Source organism: Centropristis striata, chromosome 11, assembly GCF_030273125.1.
Source record: "Centropristis striata isolate RG_2023a ecotype Rhode Island chromosome 11, C.striata_1.0, whole genome shotgun sequence".
In the NCBI taxonomy this organism is placed as follows: Eukaryota; Metazoa; Chordata; class Actinopteri; order Perciformes; family Serranidae; genus Centropristis; species Centropristis striata.
This window is the reverse complement of record NC_081527.1, coordinates 17,663,523-17,684,353: the sequence shown is the minus strand read 5'-3', so window position 1 is coordinate 17,684,353 and position 20,831 is coordinate 17,663,523. Positions and strand designations below refer to the sequence as shown.

Below are 20,831 nucleotides of genomic sequence, written 5' to 3'. Positions count from 1 at the left end.
GTAGAGCTTTAAAAAACTACAGTCGTGAGCCTGACTCGGTCAGAGGAGGTGATGTGAAACTGCAATAATGCAAAGTGAATAATGAAACAGGAAAAAAGCAACACATAAAATAAACCAATTTCATCCTCGGTAGTCTCAATTTTCTTCAGACATTATATAACATTGTTTGAATAATAAAGAATAGTCTGTGCAAAGAGTCGGATTGAGTGACTGTATTTCATTTATCAATTATGACAGAAAATAAAGTGCAAACCGACAAGAAAACTTTTACTGGAAAAAAGTGATATTTTCAAATTCTCTATGTTCTCTGTAGAAATGTTCCACTTGCTTGCAAGATTTGAAACTTGCATTTTTTTTAATCATCAGACAGGAATAAGGTTGGCGATGGGAGTTCATTACATAATTGCCTCGTTTACATTACACAGGAGTTGGTGGAAAAGTCTATAGACAAATAGAGAAAAAGCCGTTAGCATATAGAGACGGTTATAAATTGGTACATTTCTTTACTTTTAGAATGAAGAGTATTTAATGGTGCAGGCTGAGTATCACTGAAATGTGAACAAACTGGTTCTGTTGTTATTACTTAACGAGCAAGTTGGCCAGTGGGGCAGCCTTCCCAGAAAACAGTTAAGTATTGATGGGGGTCAAGGACTGAGGTTCAGAGGCTCGGGAATGATACCAAGTTAATGTAATTTTTTATTGTGTGTCAGTGTGTGTGCGTGTGTGTGTTTCCAAACAATTCCAGACAAGACAATAGTAGATTAATTGTTTCCCGCTGAAAGTCCTCTCTTGGTAAAAGACCAATAATGAGTCTGATTAAAGACTTGTGGACTTGTTAATTACCCCTCTGTAATGTCCAGGCAGTGAAAAACTGCCTCCGGCTGCAGTCTGAGAACTTCCCTGCCTTTCGTCACTCCTCAACACACGTAGGCGTGTTTGCTCAAAGCCCGGTTGATGACCTTGAAGTGTGAAGTTACGATCTGTGATGAACTCTGAAGTGCAGCCCCCGCACACGCCGGCTCTATCTTTAACCTGTGATTTACAGCCATGTGATTTGCAGACGAGGAGTGGAGATGCAAACAGCAGTGTTTACACTCCATCAGGCAGGTGCTAGTCAGACAGATGAAGGAGTCTTGGTGGGCCAGAGGGCAAAAGGGATCGTGACTGATGATTGAGTTGGCCGGACTGACAGCAGGCAGCACGGCTTAATTGAAACAGCCAGTTCCTAAATCAACAGCTATCATTGATTGATAGGATTTTTGCCGTTGTGCATGGCAATGATTTAAAATAACAGTCTTGCTGTCTTATTTTCATTGCAGTTTCATAGGCATCATTTCAGTGGTCCAGATACTGTCTGAAACAGGGTTGCCAACATATTCAAAATGCCGAGGTCAAGGTTCCAAGTCTGATGTCACCTTCTGCATCGAGACTGGTCTCCCCTCAAATACTACCATATAGGGTTAGGGTAACTAATTTACGTCTTCCCATAGGAAAAATTAGTTGCTCATGTGTTGTTCAATCATAACCCTAACCCTTAGGAGAAGTAATTCAGAAACAAATATTCACAGAATTATATGATTATGAGAAGCTCAAACTGATCTCAAGACGAGATTGAGGGGTGGTGGATGGGTTGAACAAATTTTGGATTTTCAGGAGAACGGGGTCTGATCAGGGAACTTCTGTGCCCTACACTTTGTGAACTATATCACTTCAGCTAGTCACGTCACATTTAAGTACGTTTATCTGCTTTTTATGATGTCTTACCAGGGTGTTTTTGCCCTAAACCTAGATCAGTGGTTTTGTAGCCTCAATTCAACAAAATTGCAGCCTTTTTTTACAACCACAAACTGTACGTGTATGTATAATGGCACATGGTGTGTGCTATTTTTAGAACGCCCCACTCTATACTTTGAGCTGCAAAGCGCCAGTATGAGTCATAATGGGTAATACTGACAAACGGCCTATTCTGTCATTTAGGTTGGGGATCTTGTTGTCTACTTCACCTATGTAACTGTGTCCAGTACTTTGTTATTTTTACCAAAGCTCTGATCTTTTTCTTGACCTTAACAAAGTAGTTTTGGTGCCTAAACCTCATGTTATGTTGTTATGTTTCAAACTCATGCGACCATTTCACAACTTAGAAAGTATTTAGTAAGGTATACTAGCAATCATTCATGAGGATAGGTTTTTACACTTGAACCAAACGAATTGCACTCATGACCTGGTTTCATGCTGTGCACGCTGTGAGTGGTTTTCCACACAAGAGCTGTGCACAGTAAAGTTTGTGACCTTGCTGAGGAGTTGGATGTGTGCAGCCTGTCGCCTGCAGCTCTTTACTGTAGCTGCTCCTGACTGCTCCATTACTCCCTGCAATATTTTGGTTATGAATGGCATAAATTACTGTTGTCTAGTTTTGTAGATGCATTTTTGATGAACAGTTGCAGTGAGAGCTGACCACAGCAACAAATGCTTTGGCTTTTCTCTGGCGGACTCTGTCATTTTATTATATTTTATGTCCATTTTTATTCATACAATTTGACCCAAGATGGTTTAATACTGGTTTAGAGCCTTTTCCACACTGCTAAAAACATTATGGTGGGGAAATGTTAAATACTTTATTAATGTATGACCTAAATTAAACATACTAGAACTGGCCTATGCTGTTATTAATTTATTATGAATTATAGTGTGTAGTTGTCCTAGGCTGCTAAATCATCCCTATTTCCAAACACATAACTGAGAAAATGACCTCAGTGTCCTGAATTGTAGCTCTACTGAGAGCAGTATTCCCTTCCAACTATAAAACACACTAGATAATATGTGAAAAGGTCACATTTTAACATGCTGACTGTCAGTACACGATATTGACCATTAAAGGCAAATCCATAAGCCTGGGTCGCCACTACAAAAGCAAAAACTATAAACAGTTCAGACCAAATGTGAAAATGATATGCTTTGCAAAACTGCATGGAATTATATTGCACAGGTGTTGATGATATTATGTTCATCACTGTGGCGATAATGTGATGTCTGTTCGCTGGAAAGAACCCTCAGGGATGCATTTATACAAAAGCACAGTGGATAATGGTGTGCTGCCTGGCATTGTTGGTTTTAAGTGGCTGTGGCTGTGGCTGTGTGAGGCTTTCTGCTCTGCTGTTTGGTTTGTGGAGAGAGCGTGGCTGATAATGATCGGTTATCAAACAAAACTGTCCCGGCCTTTGTTAGGCGTCCTCATTTCTTTCTCAGCCTTTTTCTTGTTCTCTTTGCCCTCAACTGAAAGACGGATGGTCACAACTGTCTGCTGCCTCGGTCATGGGATCAGACTTTTCACATTTTCCACAATCTCATTAACAACAGAACATTTCCTACCATTAATCAATTGAAATGATTTGCCTTTGGCCTTTTGCATTTGGCTTCCTCCAACCTACAATTAATGCCTTCACAATAAACTCTAATTTGTGACTGTGTTTTTGTAATAAAATAAACTAAAAAAAAAACAATTGAAAGAGGAATTGTCCTGTGAGACATTTGCTGAATATTTATTTATTTTTGACCACCATAAAGATGCCAGACAACTAGTGATCACTGGGGGGAGCTAGCATGCAGTTGAAGACTTTCACATTGTTTATTGACACTGAAATAAATGACTGTTTGTTGGTCCCCTAGATGGAAAGAAGAAAAAAATCCTGTCAATAACTTGAACAACACTGCACATTCATTGCTTGGTGCAAAGTGCTTGTTTAAGGGCTTTGGATTTATTTGACAGGCACTGTCAAGAGATGCTGTCTCAGGCAGCACATAAACCACTAAATGATAAAACCGAAAATAAATGAAAATGATGTCAATTAGCTGATAAAAGTGTGGTTTAAAAGAGTGGAACAAAGGTTCTCCTGGCTGGCTCTGACCCCACATGGCAATGCCAATTAAACTGATTATTTGCTGTTTCTTTTTGTTGTTGTTGTTGCCAGGAGCCTGGTTGTAAAATATTGTGATGATCAGTTGCTGCACCCCTCGCTGTGTTTGGGTTTCTTCTCTTGCTTATTAAAGCTCGGCTGTTCTCCTAAGAGCTCCCCATGCTTGCTTTTTTGTTAAATGCAGTGTTTATCTTGTAAATACTGTCCTGTTGCCTTTCACCTCTCTTAAAGCTTCACGTTTTCATGTGGCTAATTGTCAGGAGCTTGCATCCTCTGACAGCAAGGTGAGTTTAATCTGCACTGAGAAACTGTGGGATGCACATTAGCATGCCTGAAAGCGAATAATAGGGAGAGGAGAGAGACTGTCACACACTGGAGGATTAAACTGCAATCTTAAATTGTGAAATTCATTTAATTTGTAAACTGTTTTTCTTATTTATTGTGCTATCTGTGCAGAACAGACTTAATTACACATGCTTTATATCCAAATGAGATGTTTATTTGGGTGAAAGGTAAACAGGCTCTCTGCTCATGTGTCAGTGGAGCTGTCCACAGCAGTGGTACTGAAATGAGTCCTGGCAGTGAGCTGGTCATGCAGCTCCCTCAGGCCAAGTGTGGAGCTGCGCAGTGACAACAGTGCCAAGTTTTGTGTTCAGTTCGCTGTATGGCCTTTTCAAAGTCTTTTGTCACAATCTTCCTGCCACTGAAATATGTGTGTTAATCTGTAACGTTAGGAAAGGTTATCATTGCATCCAGCTGTATCTGATTGTTAAATTTCTGTCAATTCTATATCTATCTTTTATCCTGACCCTGTAATGACCCTTAAAAGCACCACAGAATTAGGCTGTACCTCTGGTGGTGATGTTATCTTCTATATTTTTTTTATAGATATCTGACATTGGCGTGAGTTATGTTCATCATTATCAACACAAAGCATAATGGAAAGATGTGAGAAGAAATAAGAAAACAAAAATATAGGAACCTTATAATGCGGCAGCACAGACTTAAACAACTACTTAATGTAAGTGTCAGAAAATGGTGATTATGACAATGTTAGCAATATAGATGGTGCACCATACAGAATGCTAAATTATCAAACGAATATGATAATTATTAGTGGTGTGCATTGGCACTGCCGTCACAATTCGATTCGATTACGATTCACCAGGTAACGATTCGATTCAATTCGATTCTACGATGCATTGCGATGCATCACAATTATACTGCACACAGTTGTTATGATGCCGCCGGAAGTAATTGAAACTTCACGGGACAATTGCTCTGTCATTTGTTTGGAGTTTAACACAGTTTTAAACTGGAGTTGAAGTTGGGAGTTGGAGTTTAAAACCGTGGTAAACTCCAAACTAGCGACAGAGCAATTGCCCCCACCAGGCTTGGAATTTCGTCATTTTTTCGTCATTTTTTCGCCATTTTTTCGTCATTTTTTCGTCATTTTGAATAAATGAATACCTTTCAGATTAATACCTTAACATTCTCATTCACCAAGAAACATTAATGCACTATATATTAAATATATTAGAAAAGGACCTTTTTGGAAAATGATAAATGAACCTGTCTTGCGTTCATTTAAGAGTAAGGAAAGAGAAATGCCTCCTCTTGCCATAAAAAAGAACCTGCTGAGGTGAAATTTGCATCAGCTAAATGTCGAGCCCTTGTCCCTGAGGTAGGGAAGACGTTAGATAGGGAAGAGCGCTATCATTTTTGCATCATGAAAACTAGCTATCGCTAGTTTTCATGATGCAAAAATGTAACATTAACGAGTCGACTTTAAATAGGCAAATACAATGGTAATTACCTATCAATAGTACTTTCTATAAAAACTTAAATGTTAAGTTCTGTCAAATACTACCACATACTTCAGCTACAACATATCAAAACAGCTTGTCCCGCTAGCTTACCTGTGCTGCGCATCAACACATGGCTCATTTGAATATTCAAATGAGCCATGTGTTGATGCGCACCCCTCTCGAAGGACAGGGAGTGGGTCAGGTTAGCGTTGTGTTCACTGGAACTTTGACAGGGGCGCAAAGGCCACCTTGGCCGTAAATTGAACATTTTTTCACAGGGCATCAAGGCCAGAGTGTGGGGCAAAGATGGCCTTGATGCAACAAAGTGCCATAATCGATTATGGCACTTTGCCGCATCGATGCTGAATCATGCATGCCCCGCATTGCGATGCATCGCCGAATCAATTATTGTTGACACCACTAATAATTATCGTACATCTGTCAACGCTGGTGAAAGTCTTTTTTTAACCCATCCCTCCTCTATGCTGACTATGTCGCTCTTTATACCAACATCCCCTTTCTTCCTCCTTTGCTCCAGTCATAATTACTGCAGCCGGTAAAGGTTGCCAACGCAAAACAAATTTGAATATAGGTTGTGATATAAGTCCTCCTGATTTTCTGTAACATCAGATACATACAAATGCTAGTGTATTACTTTTCATAGGTATAACTATGAACAGTGAATGATAACAGCCCTTCTTCCATTGACTTAAAGCGTATTTACATCTGACTTTGTCTCTCGTACCAATTCTGATTTCTTAGTTCAAGGTATCCAAGTACTGATCTGATATCAGTGTAAACTTACATTGGTGTTTGTAGGTGTTTGCATCTCTGTATGTCACCACTTATGAATTTAATTATTTAAATGCAAAAGATAAAGAGTAATATTACATGTTCTGTACATTTTTAAACCTTATAATGAGTGCATGGTTCACTTTGTACATTTGATGACCCTAACAGTGATGATGTTCAGCACATCAGAGCATGTTGAACAGACAAGCTAATATGTTAAGATTTTAGACTGAAGAACTCTTTCGACAAACAGAAGAACAAAATCCCCTAAAAAGTGATTAGGGTATAATCAAGTTTTTTTTTTCCTTGAGCAATCTGGGCTGAGAACATTGACGATAAATATTCCAACAGTAATCTGATTACATTATGTGGCAGCACTTCATGTCTTCATAATTTCCCTGCAATGAATGGTGTGATCTGAGAATAAGCTAGATTGCTCAGTTTAATTTCCTGGAGCAATCAAAAGATTTCAAGATTCACTGTATCATTTATGATATTCATCATTATGAATTTACGATAAATGGATAATTTTGCTTTGAAGTTTAGAGCCTGCTCTGTTTATTCCCATTAATTAATAGATCCACAAATGACTGAGAGAGAATGCAGCACCCCCATGCTGTCTGTGAAAACAATAATTACCCCTTAAGTTGATGATAAAGGCGCTACTTCGTATTTCACTGAAGACGTTATTCTAACAAGGGAATCTTTTCCTCGTACCAATGCCAAACATATTCTCCTCTCTGCTGTCGACTCACACAGCGGACTTTCTTTCTTTCTTATCTGAGATTGTTCAGTTCCTTTTCTCTCCAACAGATGACTGGTTCAAAAGGCCAGGAGCTCTGCAGAGACTGTGCACGACTTCTAAAGAAAAGCTCTGTTTAGAACAAGAGGTGTGCATGTGTGTGTGTGCATGTGTGTGTGTGTGTGTGTGTGTGTGTGTGTGTGTGTGTGTGTGTGTATGTATGTATGCATGTGCATGTGCAACACAAATAAGCAGACAAGCTGTGCTAACAAGAATGTGGATTGCGTGTGCACAGAGATGTGACACACGGTGAGCGAGTAACAGCACAAACAATGTTTTGTTAGGAACTGGAACTATTTCTGCTCTGTGTGGGAGGACGGTAGCACTGCTTCTCAAGAGCCAGGCCAGCAGCAACTCTTTGTTTTATTGGCAGACAATACAGCAGCATTGGCATACAGTATAGTGGAGTGAATGAGAATTTTTTTATGGGTATAGATGTGCAAATGCTTCCTCTCCTCCTCCCTAAACTGCAGTGCAAAGAGCGCAGTGTCAGTCATACTCTTAACTTAAGCAAGATAAGACTAAAAATCACTGCTGATAAGAACTCCACACTGATACCTGAAAGTATTTTGTTCTTCTTGCATTGATTCCTGTTTCCATTTCCTGTGTAATGGACTTGCCAGTAATGAGTGCCCATAGTGATCTGATCCAAACTGACAGGTCTCCATATTATCAGTTGCTGTGAGCTCAGAGCAGAGCAGCGGGAAGTGGAGCCTGATACAACTAAATATAGGTCCAGGTGGAAGGACAGAACCTTGAGCTCTCCTTTATATCACAGTGCAGGGGGCGATAGGGGAAAAAAAAAGCAACGCAGAAGCGAAAATAGCTGCAGTTTCAGACTGGACTGCAGAGAAGACTGTTGCACCACCTGGAAGTTTTGTCAGTAACATAATTTGACTTGACTTCTTTTGGCTTCATTATTATGGAAGCCCATTTCCTCCAATGTAATGAAAAATAAATTAGAAAAGTCATGTGAGTCATAATAACCAGAAACGTTATCGAAATAATGACTTAGTATCTCAAAACAATGAGAAACTTTCTCAAAATAAAGATTTGGTATTTAAGAATAATGAATTATCTCACAATAATAAGGCATTTTCTCACATAATAACTTACTTATCTTAAAATAATGACTTGCGTATCTCAAAATAATGACTTAACTCACAATAACGAGATTCTTTTTCAAATATTTACTTACTTCTCTTAAAATAATGACTTACCTAGCTCAAAATAATGACTTAGTGAGTATCTTTTGAGAAAGTATGACATTATTTTGATAATAACCTATTATTGAGATGAGTTATTTTGAGATATTAAGTTATGTCTTTATCAGAGGTCATTATTTTGATTTACAGGATCTTTTTTCTTCATCACGATAAGTTGTTATCCTAACTAAGTTTTTTCTTTAACTGATAATGGGCTTACATCCTCATCTCGACACCCTTTTAAAATAATGGCTTTTTTCAGGTGGTCGGCATCATGGGGAGATGATCAAGGCAAAAATACCCACCATTTTCTGTCAAAAAATGACTTATTTGGTAAATGGGGTGCACTTTTATCCAAAGCTCTTCTACGCTCATTCACCCATACATTCATACTGGGAAATTGGGAATTCATTCACACACCGGGAGCAATTTGGGGTTCAGTATCTTGCTCAAGGATACTTCGACATGTGGCTGCCATGGTCGGGGATCGAACCACCAACCTTCCGGTGACTGAATGAAAGCTCTACCAGCTGAGTCACAGCGGCCACCAGCCACATTTGAAATAATGACCATTATTTTAGGAAGGTGACGAAATTACAGAGTATCACGTTGCTGTAAAAACACATGTTGAAGATAACTTGATAGCACTCTGATATACAGTTGTTCTCCTGCTGAAAGACTCCACCTACAAATAGGCGCGTCTCAGTCCTAAACAGCGCAAACTCAGGTAGCCTATAGGTGTAGGCTTTAGGAGCGCGTGAAGCTGTGGGTGATGACACCGCCGGTCTGAAAAGCGAAGCGAGCCTCCCACATCGCAGCCGTCCACAGTTTCCTGCACATCCGCTGAACCTGCGCTGTCTGCACCCACGGACTCTCACTTGATATCCTTGAACACCTCTCTCTCTCTCTCTCTCTCTCTCTCTCTCTCTCTCTCTCTCTCTCTCTCTCTCGTCTCCATCCGCTTCATTATTCTGCACCTGTCAACAGCGCGGGCGCCGGCACGCGCTCTTCCTCTTCTTCTTCTTCCTCCTCTTCTTCTTCTTCTTTTGCCCTCCTACCTCCTCTTCTTCTCTCCTCTCTTTATTTTACCGTCATGACTTCTGGAAAAGACGCGAACGGGCCGGTGAAAGCGGCTCAGCAGCCGGATCAGGTAGGACCGTTTTTCCCTTTCTTCGCTCTTTAATTCCGCGCGCGCGTTCTTGGCGAGATAACCAAAAATATTCAACAAAGCTTAATTTCCATTTTCACTATCACTGTTTCTGCTTGACTCAAAATTTCCGGTTCAGTGCTGCAGTTTGAATGCATGCACCAACTTCTTAACTTCTGCCTAAATATTTAATGAACCCTCTTATTGTAACCTCAGCCCACAGGAGTAGCATCTATACCATAACTGTGTGCCTGTGTGGTGTCCTGTTGTCATAATGGACTTTGTCAGAACAGCTCCTGCTCCTCTGATTGTTTTTTTGTTTTTTTTGTTTTTTGGTGTAGTTTCAGGGACAAAATCTCAATTTTGATGCTTAAAAAAAGATAAAAGTTTTCACAGGCAAAAAGAAACAGTTTTATGTCTGTGTTTGAGAGAGAAAAGGCAGAGTGGGTGTTAATTGCTCTTCATTGTTTTGTGAACTCATTGAGTTCAAATTGTGCTTTGTATGAGAGCATGGGGCTTTTGAGTGATGTAATAGCCCAATCCACTTCTGGGTTTACATAACTGAGCTCCTGGCGGTGATACCATTAATTTTAGGTTGAAAGGTGGTTCACGGAAATAAACTCATGTTTGCCTGTTTGAAGTGAGATCATCTCGACAATAACTCCAGTTGCGTAACAGGTGTTGATTGTCAAGTATTTGGCTCTTTCTGTGCAATTTTCAAAAGCTGCACTGAATATTCATCACCTCCACTGTTCATAATTGTTGCATGGCCAGGATAAAAAAAAAAAAAAAAGAAGTCACCTGCATTTTGCACTTTCTGCACTTTCTTGTTTCCTTGTGCACGTGTGAAGATCTCTTTCTTGTGTCTTGAATGCCGCCAGCAGCTTTTGAATATTTTAAGTGCAAAGTGTTTATTTTTTGCATCCCATTCATACATTTATGGAAGCAGGAATGCAGAGTCGACGATATGGTACAGCAGATCCTTAACCATGTTCAAATCAGAGAAAATGAGCCTGAGCATCTTTTGAAGGTTGAGAGGAAATTAGATTAGACTTGAATAAAGAAAGCTCACAGAATGCACATATGACCAGCTGCATATAAACAACATTATGCACAGTTTCCATTAAGCACACACAGCAATCCTTTCACCTTTGACAATGAAAAAGAAAGGGAAACATCTTTACTCGCTCTGGCCTCGACATTTTCATGTTTTCAGCGTGCTCAGTGTGTAGAAATAACACTATTTCCTGTAGGATGTGGAGCTGGGAATATACACCCACTCCCCCCATCGTTGGTGCCGTAGCTTCAACAGTGACCTTGCTCGCTTGTAAGATTGGTTTCAAATGCAAATGCCAGCCTGTGCGTCTACTCTTTAATGATGCGGAGACAGAGGCAGAGAGACGAGAATATCAGAGCACAGGAAGTACCGTGCAGCAAAGAAGCACATCTGAGATTTGAACTCCAGCCCTCTGGACTGCAACATCACTGCTGCTGACAGTGGTGATTTTAATGCAGTTGGGTAATGTGTTGCACTTGGCTCTTCTTTATTCAGCTTGAATCTGAGAATATATGTGAATAAATCCAAGCCATCTTATTTTCTTTTCTGTTTCTTTTTTGTCTTGATTAGGGCAGTCATTAGAGGCTCAGCTGCACCTCCATGTTCTTTATCTGATACAGCATCACTGTCAGTCTCTTTTGTCGAGCACCGCTGCAAACAGCCCCGCACATTGTTGCTGATCGTGATGCACTAAAGGCGTACAGAAATTGCCACCACACAGTCTTTTGTTGCTTGCACTTTATTGTTTATGATCCTATCTCCTCCAACTTGTGCTTTTCAGCTCCAGGTCAATTTTCTTTTTCAAGGTACTATTCACTTTCACTCTTTCCACCTCCAGCTGCAGGATAAACTGTCCTTTGAAGCACTGATTCCCAACCATGGGCCACTGTTAGGGGCAATATGGAGAGATTATACAGCTCTGGAAAAAATGTAGAGACCACTCTCACAAATGTTTCCTAAATCAGCACCTCTACATCTATGGCAGTGAGTCCATGCCAGTGTTTGTTCAATTCCAACACAAGCTTCCTCATTCTACTTAATGAGACACTGATCAGGTGACCACCTGAACCAAATCTGATTTTATGGGGAAGATTATAAAAACCACTGCTGTGATTAAAGATTGAGAGTATCCCACCAATAATGACTTGTAAACTTGAAAAAGTTAAAATATTAGTGTTGTGTTGTTTAAAAATTAATATGAACATGTTGTTCTTTGCATTATTCAAGGTCTGAAAACACTGCATCTCTTTTTGTTATTATGACCAGTTGTCATTTTTTGCCAATAAATGCTCTAAATGGCAATATTTTCATTTCAAATTTGAAAGAAATGTTGTCAGCACTTTATAGAATGAAACAAAAATGCTCATTTTACTCAAACACATACCTATAAATAGTAAAACTAGCAAAACTGATAATTTTGCAGTGGTCTCTTAATTTTTTTCCAAAGCTGTAGATGAAATTGTGATGAAAATAAAACATTCCACATTAAGTAAGCTGTAACACCTAAATGTTATGTTTCAGTCATGTGAAAGTGAGAGCAAACATGCTGAAGTGGAAAAAAAATAAGTGGCAGTACTGTCCTTATTAATATGTTGGCTTATGCATCGGGCATATGGGGGAGTGTTAATTGTTATACGTGATGGAAATGTCTCTATTTATGAACAGGGAAACAAAAAATGTAGGTGCCAGGTGGCATTTCAAGGTGTAAAAACATATGAAATATAATGTAGTAAGGCGCTTGGGGATTCCGTAGGGCTTTTAAACATGTATTCTGCTGTAGGCCTATTTACGAGGTACACCTGAAGTCTCTCAGCGCCCACTGCACACATGACCACCGTTCGTTGACATTTGAAGCAGCTCAAACTTACTGTTGTTTTAAAGGAAAGACTATTGTAAAATAAATTCTGTCACCTCCACCTGCTGCTAAACGTTACGAGGTGAACATGAAGCCCTTCAGTGTGCACACATGACCACAGTTCCAAACTGGAGGATGGAAATTCGATTTGCCCGAAACAAAAGCAAGCAAATGAGAAATGCAGAAACAAGGTGCCCGTCAAAACCTGTGCATACTTTATCCTTTAGCAGCAGATCTGTGTCATAAGCTTATTCCCAAAAGGTTTCTCTAAAAATATTAATAAAACAATGTGATATAAAAAAGACTTTATGACATGAAAACTCTACAAATACAATATATTTCATGCTCAAACTGATTAACTTTTGTTTTTGAAAATAAACACTATAATTATGAATTTGATATATTCTATTTTTGAATGTTTTTGTGAATCCGGATTGTAAGGATGCATCACGTCGAATAAACACTGACATGCTAGAGCTCATCCTCAAAATGGAGAGAGAGCGGACAGCTGTTGGTCTGAGATCAGTGGAGCAGAGTCGTGTAACCGTGACGTCAGGACATTTCATTAAATTATGAAGACAAAATTGTATAAAACTGAAACACTGCAGCCTATTTCGGGCCATTATAAAGTGAGAAGCGCCAGTGTTCACGGTACGGTAAAATTTAGCAGTGCGCTACTGCATACCGGTGAGTCCCAGCCCACTTTGAGCACCGTTGAAAACTAGTAGAATTCAAGCACAGATGTTTAAACAGGTAGCTATAAAAGTTATAACCTAACCTGTTTAAAATTATTAACTAAAACTTATGGACAAACAGGGCTACACGGTGGTGTAATATTCCGGCTTCCTCCCACAGGCAAAAACTTGCAATTGGTGACTCTAAATTGCCCGTAGGTGTGAATGAGAGCACGGTTGTCTGTCTCTATGTATCAGCCCTTAGATAGTCTGGCGGCCTGTCTAGGGTGTACCCCGCCTCTCGCCCAATGTCAGCTGGGATCGACCCAAGAACCAAGTGTGGTCAAGGATAATTAATGAATAATGGACAAACAGTTAAAAAAGTAAAAGTAATGAATGGTTAAAATAGAAATTAACATCTTATTGTATATGTTTGAAAGCATTTACTCGAAGCATTTAATAAACTAATGACTAAACAGTTTAAATAATTTGGATAAACAGATGAAATAGTGAGCTTAATGTAATGGATAAACATTTTATGGATAAATGGTTGAAACATTCACCTTCCCGCTTAGTAGTAGAAGGGGACTAGTAGTAGTAGTACTTGGTTTGATACATTTGGAACAAACATTGAGGACTGTTGAAAGGGTCGGGGAGTTCATCCGACAGGGCTGCGGGGTGCCTCAGACTAAAGAAAGGTTAGGAACCAGTGATTTAAAGCACAAGCACCTCTTCCCACTGAGGGGATCAAAGGTGACTCATGCAGTATAGGAAGCCCTGTTATAAAATTGATGAAGTGGGAAGACTCTGCTATGATTAAATTCAATGTGAATGTTTTTGTGATTTTTTTCCCCCCCATGAAACTTTCATCATTCTAGATGTATTTGGTCTACACGTAATTGTTCTGAAAGGATAATGGGTCTCTTATCTTTCCTTTAACTCAAAATGGATTTAATTTCCAGGGCCATTTTTTAGGAAAACATTCAATTAACAAAGAAAAGAAAGAAAAAACAACAATGAGGCTTATTTCCAGCTGATCCATTCTTTAGTGATTCAACTTTAGTCACGTTGTTGTGCGCTACAGTTCTTCTGATGATTAAAAGATACTGTGCCAGTTTTGTCCAGAGGCAGGCTGTAGTTCATATCCTCTAAGGAAGCACTTCTTTTCCTCACGATAGAGTCAGAAGGCGTTAATACCGCCTCATTTTTACTTTTCTCATCTCCCTCCCAGTGTTACTCACTCAGTATGACATGTTATTCATTCTTACAAAGACCAATGAAAAGCCAAACAAAGCCCAAAAAAACATCTACTGATAACTCCATGATTTGCCTGTTTTGTCACAATGGCTCACATTTCCCTCTTTCATGGATCCCTTCCCGCAGATTCTCACTTCTAATCTCTGAAGCATACTCTTAAATATTTATTTATTCTGTAAAGATTGGGATGGATTTCTTCCCCATCTGTTTTGTGGTTTCTTTTAAACCCATTTACTTCACAAAGGGTCACCCAGGAAATCAACACACTTTTAATTATGGCAACACTCTAAGCCTCTCCATAGTTACTCTTTAGCAAATACACTAAGCCACTTTGTCATGGTTTCCTTTGTTGGGATAACATTGTAGATGAAAAGTTGCCAGATCACAGGCTTGTGTGTGTGTGTGTGTGTGTGTGTGTGTGTGTGTGTGTGTTTTTGTTGACACTGCTGCAAAGCTTACACAAAAACAATATTCAAGAACACAGTCATTTTGAATTTATCAATGACTCAATTATTGCTTCACTAAACAGGAACATTTGAAGCTGCTCAACTTGCTCCTGTTTAAAAAAAAAGACTTGGTATGTAGCACCTCCTGCTGCTAAATGTTAAGATCACGGTTTGTTACCTAACATGTATTATTTAGCTTTTTTTAAATTACAGCCTTCTGGGTCAAAGGAATGTGTTTGTTTGACCAATCCATTAGGACTGGACCTGTGATAACATTTTTGAACTGGTTCATTATTTAACCAAACACCGGACTGGACCAATATACCAGATTTTACCTCTAGGTGTCGCACACTTAGTGGCCGTTTGAATCGTAGCGTAGCGACACAGGTAAGTTTGCCAGCTGACAATAAACAGAATAAGAAAAAGGAAGAAAATAATAATAATAAATGAGTGAGGCTCACCTTTTGGCCCAAAAAAAAAAAAAATCTATATTGGATCAGTTTTAGTTTTCTTTGAAGAAAACGTATGAAGGATGATTGCAGGAAAGTGACCGTCACCTGCCAAGGCCATATGTGGGCAGTGCAGGATGTGACATACATAGAAAAACTTTTGCATGTATCTGTTCGTAAATAAACGTGTTACTATATTAATCATGTTGTCATATTGCGGCATGTCCGTTTCCTTTACCAGAGAACATCTGTGCTGACTGCAAAGCTTGTGCGATAGAGTGAGGGGAGATAATTGATCGGCAACAGTGTCGTTCTCCTGGACAGATTAAAAAATATTTTTAAAATGCTGATATGCGCCACCAGATATACTTTGACGGTTGTTAATACACCTTGATGGCCCACCTGTAGTCTGTGTAAAAAAAACTGTTATACAAGTTGAATTTAGCGCTGCAAAGCTTGCAACACAGGATGCTGATGTAGGCCGTTTTTTAATCTGCCTCAGCAAGTTGACCTAAAACCTGTTTAAGCTCCGGACCAAACCGGATCAAAACGGACTGGACCGGACCGGCAAAACCGGAAACCATACCAAATCTTTCATTTACTCGCCCTGACCTTGTCCATGTTAATATGTCCACTTTATTGCGTAAATGTTCCTGTTTTAAGGCAAACAAAGACATCCGGGTACACACACACACACACACACACACACACACACATTCTTAGAAGACACAGAATAGATCCCTCGGAGCGCCTCCCTCTCCAGCCTGGTAATGTATCCGTTCCGACAATAAGACAAGTGCGGCACTTATGGTATTTTTAAATTAGACACGCTGACTGGGTGTAATTTCATTTAACATTGTCAACATACAGAATACTGTAGCTGACTGGAAGAATTTAAGTGACCGGGCCATGGAAGAGAAAAAGCATCTAATCAGATATTGAATTATTTATTCCCAGGTGAAATCTGATAATGGCATAAAAGCCAGCAGTCTAAATCATTTAATATTATTTTGACTTGTTGTGAAAGAACAACATAATGCACTTATTTTTACTTACCTTCACAATATATCAGTGGTGCCACTAGTAACCACTACTGTAACCACTACTGCAACCACCACCACCACCACCACAACTACTAATATTATTACCAGTACTGCTATTATTCATTCATAAAAGTGTATATGTTTTCAGGAAGTATATGTTTAAAGCTGCAAAAATACATATTTTTATATCAGCTATGGGTCAAATATGTGATGTGAAAGCAGTTGTCTGTAGTAAGAAACCCACAGAGGAAAATTTTATGCAACTCAGCTCTGTGGAGACAGAGAGCAATTAAGTCCCGCCCACACCAGAGGGGAAAACACTTCATCGCTCTCCATTGACTTTGTGCTGTGTGAAGGTCTGCTGGCAAGCAAAAGAAAATGCATAATAGCTGCTGTGTGGTGGGATGCACTACCAACAGGGTGAAGAACCCATAAATGTGTTTTTACAAGTCGATGAACCGTAAAAAAAACCAAAATATTTTAAAATCTGAGCTTGAGGAAGACAAAAGAGGACACAGGCAATAAGATGTTGAGCCTCAGTAGGACAAATATCCAAATGCCAGGTTCACACTAATTATATTTCTGCATGTTAAGCTGAAACATTTTGACAGTAAGCAACAGTTATAATGGATTTTGGGAAAAAACTTTGCAGTATTGTGTATGTTTGCAAGGGCCTAACATAGACGTATGGTGCTAAAATAATTCTTTGACATGATTAAATGTAATGTCTTTAGCTAGCTACAAGACCTTTGAAAGTGTTTCAGGGTGCTTCAGGGATTACATATTTTTATAGGTAAACCCAGTAATAAGCATCGTCTTGATTCTCTCAACAACAACAAAAATTATTTTGGATTTTTGATTATTTCAGAAAAAATAAGCTCTGTGTGGCAAACAAAAGTTTATAATACTTAAATGGTTTGTTTTGCATGATTGCATTTTCGGAGTGTAAATGCAATCGTCGGAAGTCAAATAGCAAACGTTGAGCTATAAACAAACTACACCACTGTTACATGACTTTGACACCACTAAGCAGATGATGGCGGTAATGTCCACAGCAACCTCTGGAGTCTCATTTAGCAACCACCAAGTCGGGTATTTTCTGAGCAATTTCATGCTGTAAAGCAAAACTTGGAAATCTATTTAGCTCATGAAACCACAGATCTTATTTCAGGCAGCTAACCAAAAGACAATTTTAAAAAAACACTGACTTCTAGCCAAGCGTGTTTTGGAGCATGATACATTGCGATTTGTCTCTGTGGAGAGTTTTGTCGTCTTTCAGCTCATTGTTTTGGTTTTTACGGAACTCTTTTTTCCAAGAGTGGCCAGCAGCTGTTTTTTTTTGCAGTGCAAAATAGTGATAGATAAACCCACTGTATACGAGCAGCTCAGCCCCAAACAGCAGACACTCAAAGAAAGCACCTCGCTGGAAAACGTAGTGGAGCATTTAGGAGCTTTGGAGCCAGAGACTTTCCTCAGGAGTTTGAGGAAACTAAAACATAACTAGAGGGAGAATGGAATAACTCCAACTGAATGCAGATGTAACATTGTGTCTGCTGGATGTTCAAATAAGCAACTTTTGTGAAAATCATATAAACTTTACTGACTCCTAATAGGTCAGTGTTGTGTTTCCAGCATGTGCTGCAACTAAAATAATCAATACTACTCCATAAAATGTCCTTTCAATTAATTATAATAAGGCAAGAGCTGAACTGTATCTCTTAACACAAATAAATTGCTAAATTTGGAGCAGGAAAGATGATTGTTTTTTTTCTTATTTATCTGTATTGCAGAGTTGCTTGCAACCAGATGGAGCTTTGCAGGGAGATGTTATAAGTGCCTCACTACTTGTTAGCTTGTGATGGTGCTGGAAGACCAAACTTTACTTGCAGGTCATGCTGCTCTTTCATTCCTCTTCTGTTAAACAACTGTGCAAACCACGACTGGAGTCAGAGATGAGTTTATACAGCATAATTCTCAGTTTACACATTATTAGACCAACAGCACAGAAGCTTAATAGTCTCTTTTCTTTAATGCTTTTTGTTCAATTAAAATTATTCTAATGGAGAATGCATGCCACAATGCGTCTGATTCACTATCCTACAGTACTTTACAGTTTGAGTAGAATACAGTAGTCAGCCGATATTGGCATATCAAAGGCATATCGTATCTGTGTATTTGCTGTCTGATATGTGCCATTATGAATTTTTTTTACACAATATTTAATGCAGAAAATATTGCTTGATGTTATTTAGAAATCGTGTGAGCTATTAGTTTCTTTAATTCTTTTTTGAATAGTCAGCAATTGACTGACACTGAACAGTAATGTTTTTAGCTATTCATTTGATTCCTATTATAGATGTGACTGAGTTTAACTCATTGTTTGCATAATGTAAAATAATGTGCACCATAAAGTTGGAATAGTGTTGTTTTCAGATACAATCCTCTGTTAATTGTGGTTTAATTTTCATTGTGATATGTTTGGAAGAGATTGATGAATAAAAAGTAGCATTTTGAGAAGATACCCTTTATCTGGCAAGAGTAAATCACATTGTCACAATCCTTTCATGGAAAGAGGTAAAAAATATTTTATTCCAACTTCATGGGCGACCGTGTATAACAATGTTAAATATTATTTAATAGAGTTTTATGTTTGAGAAAGTAGGTCTCTCGTTACATTTGCAGAGTGGTAAAATCAGTGCACAATGTACATAAAAAATGTATGTTTTCATTCCAGCTTAAAATGTTTTACTATTTTGGCCACCATATGAATTTCCCCCTCTATAATCAGTATCTGCATCTATCAAAAATCCCACATAGGTCAGGCTCTAGCTTTACAGTAAAGTGGTTTGAGTCTGACGTGTTGATCTGTGTTGTTTTGTTTTCAGTAGACTACAGTCTGCAGAAGAAGCTTCATTTGTGCATGTTGTCAGTTCACAATTTTGTGCTTCCCTCTGCCTATCAGAGGCAATCTCTTGTCAGCAATTACATCCGCAGGTTACAATATCTCATCTAAACAACAATTTGTTTTCTTTGTCTCCCCTCAGTAGAGTGTAAACCTCACACTCCTCATTTTCCGAAGTGGACAAAGACAAGCTGAATAGACAGAGACAGGCTGCTGCCCTACTATCCATGAACCAAAAAGCCAGCTGGCATGAATTCTTAATCTCACTCATGAATGCCCATGATTTATTGATGCAGTTCCAGAGGAAAAGTTTACCCTCATGTCCGAAGGCTACTGCTTCACTCTTGAGTTTGACTCGTACTCAGACAGCGACTACATTTCAGTGGAGTGATATATCGTGTGTCGCGTGTCAGATGTCTTTAGACAGCTGAAGTTTGCTTTTGTTTCAAACGTCTTTGCTCCCTCGTGTCATATTTGTGAGTTAATTTGCCGAGCCCCTGGTCACATTTCCCCACATGACACTCAGCAGTAATATTAGTCCCCACTGTACCGCGCAGCAGCCAGCAACATCTTCACAGCAAATCTGACTCAAATGACTCTCTTGGTTCCCTTGGAAACCAGGTGCTCAGAGATCAGGAAAGATCCATTTCACACTTCAGCAGCGAGCAGAGAGACAAAGAGATGGTGAGACAAAGGGAAAGTGGGAGGCAGAGAGGATTAGAGAGAGTGTGTGTTAGTGTGTGTGTGGTGGGGAGTTAAAGGAAGCTTCACCTTAAAAGATGCTTCATTCTTATAGCCCCTTTGTCTCGAAATAGAATGAAAATGGTAACAAATGGATTGAAAAAAATGTGTTTCTTCCCCCAGTTCTGAAATGCACAGGGTTTGTTTAGATGTGGCATCTGAAGAGAAGAGGGTGAAAATGGCTCAGGTTCTCATTTATTGATGCAGCTTTTATTGTTATCAGCTGTACGGCATGCATGCCTGCTCTTCACACACACTAACACAAGGAAATGGCTTAATGCAGACAGCCAGTGATGTCTGAAAACGCTGCCAAAGGTCAAGATTTCCTTTATGCACACAGCCGCGCTTTCGCCTCGTTAAGAGCTCTTCAAAAAGGTCAGCAACCAGGGAATACAAAGTTACCAGTTGCTCAGTTTGTTGTATACTTTAACACGTCGAACATCAGGGAAATTCACTGATCTCAAGTTAGATTCTGTATGTGTCTGTCGGGGTTTTAATTTGCTGGAAACAACGGAGGTGTTGATGCTTTTCATACATTTTCATGTGACTGAATTCAGCCTGAGTTTGGAGCTCCTTGTTCATTTGTGGTTGAGTAGGTGGGTGAAATGTTCCACATTGCACAAAGGGAAAAAGCAGTCTGCGGGGATAAAGCAATCAGAGCTAAGACACTTTAATAACAGTGGATTATATGAAAAAGCAGTGCTATTTTAAAGTATACGCTGCTGGCCTTGAGCCTATA

At 39.2% G+C, this 20,831-nt stretch overlaps 1 protein-coding gene across 3 annotated transcripts in view; it reads left to right on the top strand.

Annotated features, from left to right (window-relative positions):
* Positions 1-20,831, top strand: part of LOC131980319 (dipeptidyl aminopeptidase-like protein 6) — a 109,179-nt gene that overhangs the window by 44,934 nt on the left and 43,414 nt on the right. The window contains exon 1 of one of the 3 annotated variants that reach the window (XM_059344531.1): positions 9,558-9,671. The exons of the other annotated variants lie outside the window; for them this stretch is intronic. Within the exon in view, the coding sequence (XP_059200514.1) occupies positions 9,615-9,671 (57 nt within the window). The 5' untranslated portion in view covers positions 9,558-9,614. Of the gene's footprint in view, positions 1-9,557; positions 9,672-20,831 lie in introns of those variants that run through there. 3 annotated transcript variants of the gene reach the window in all.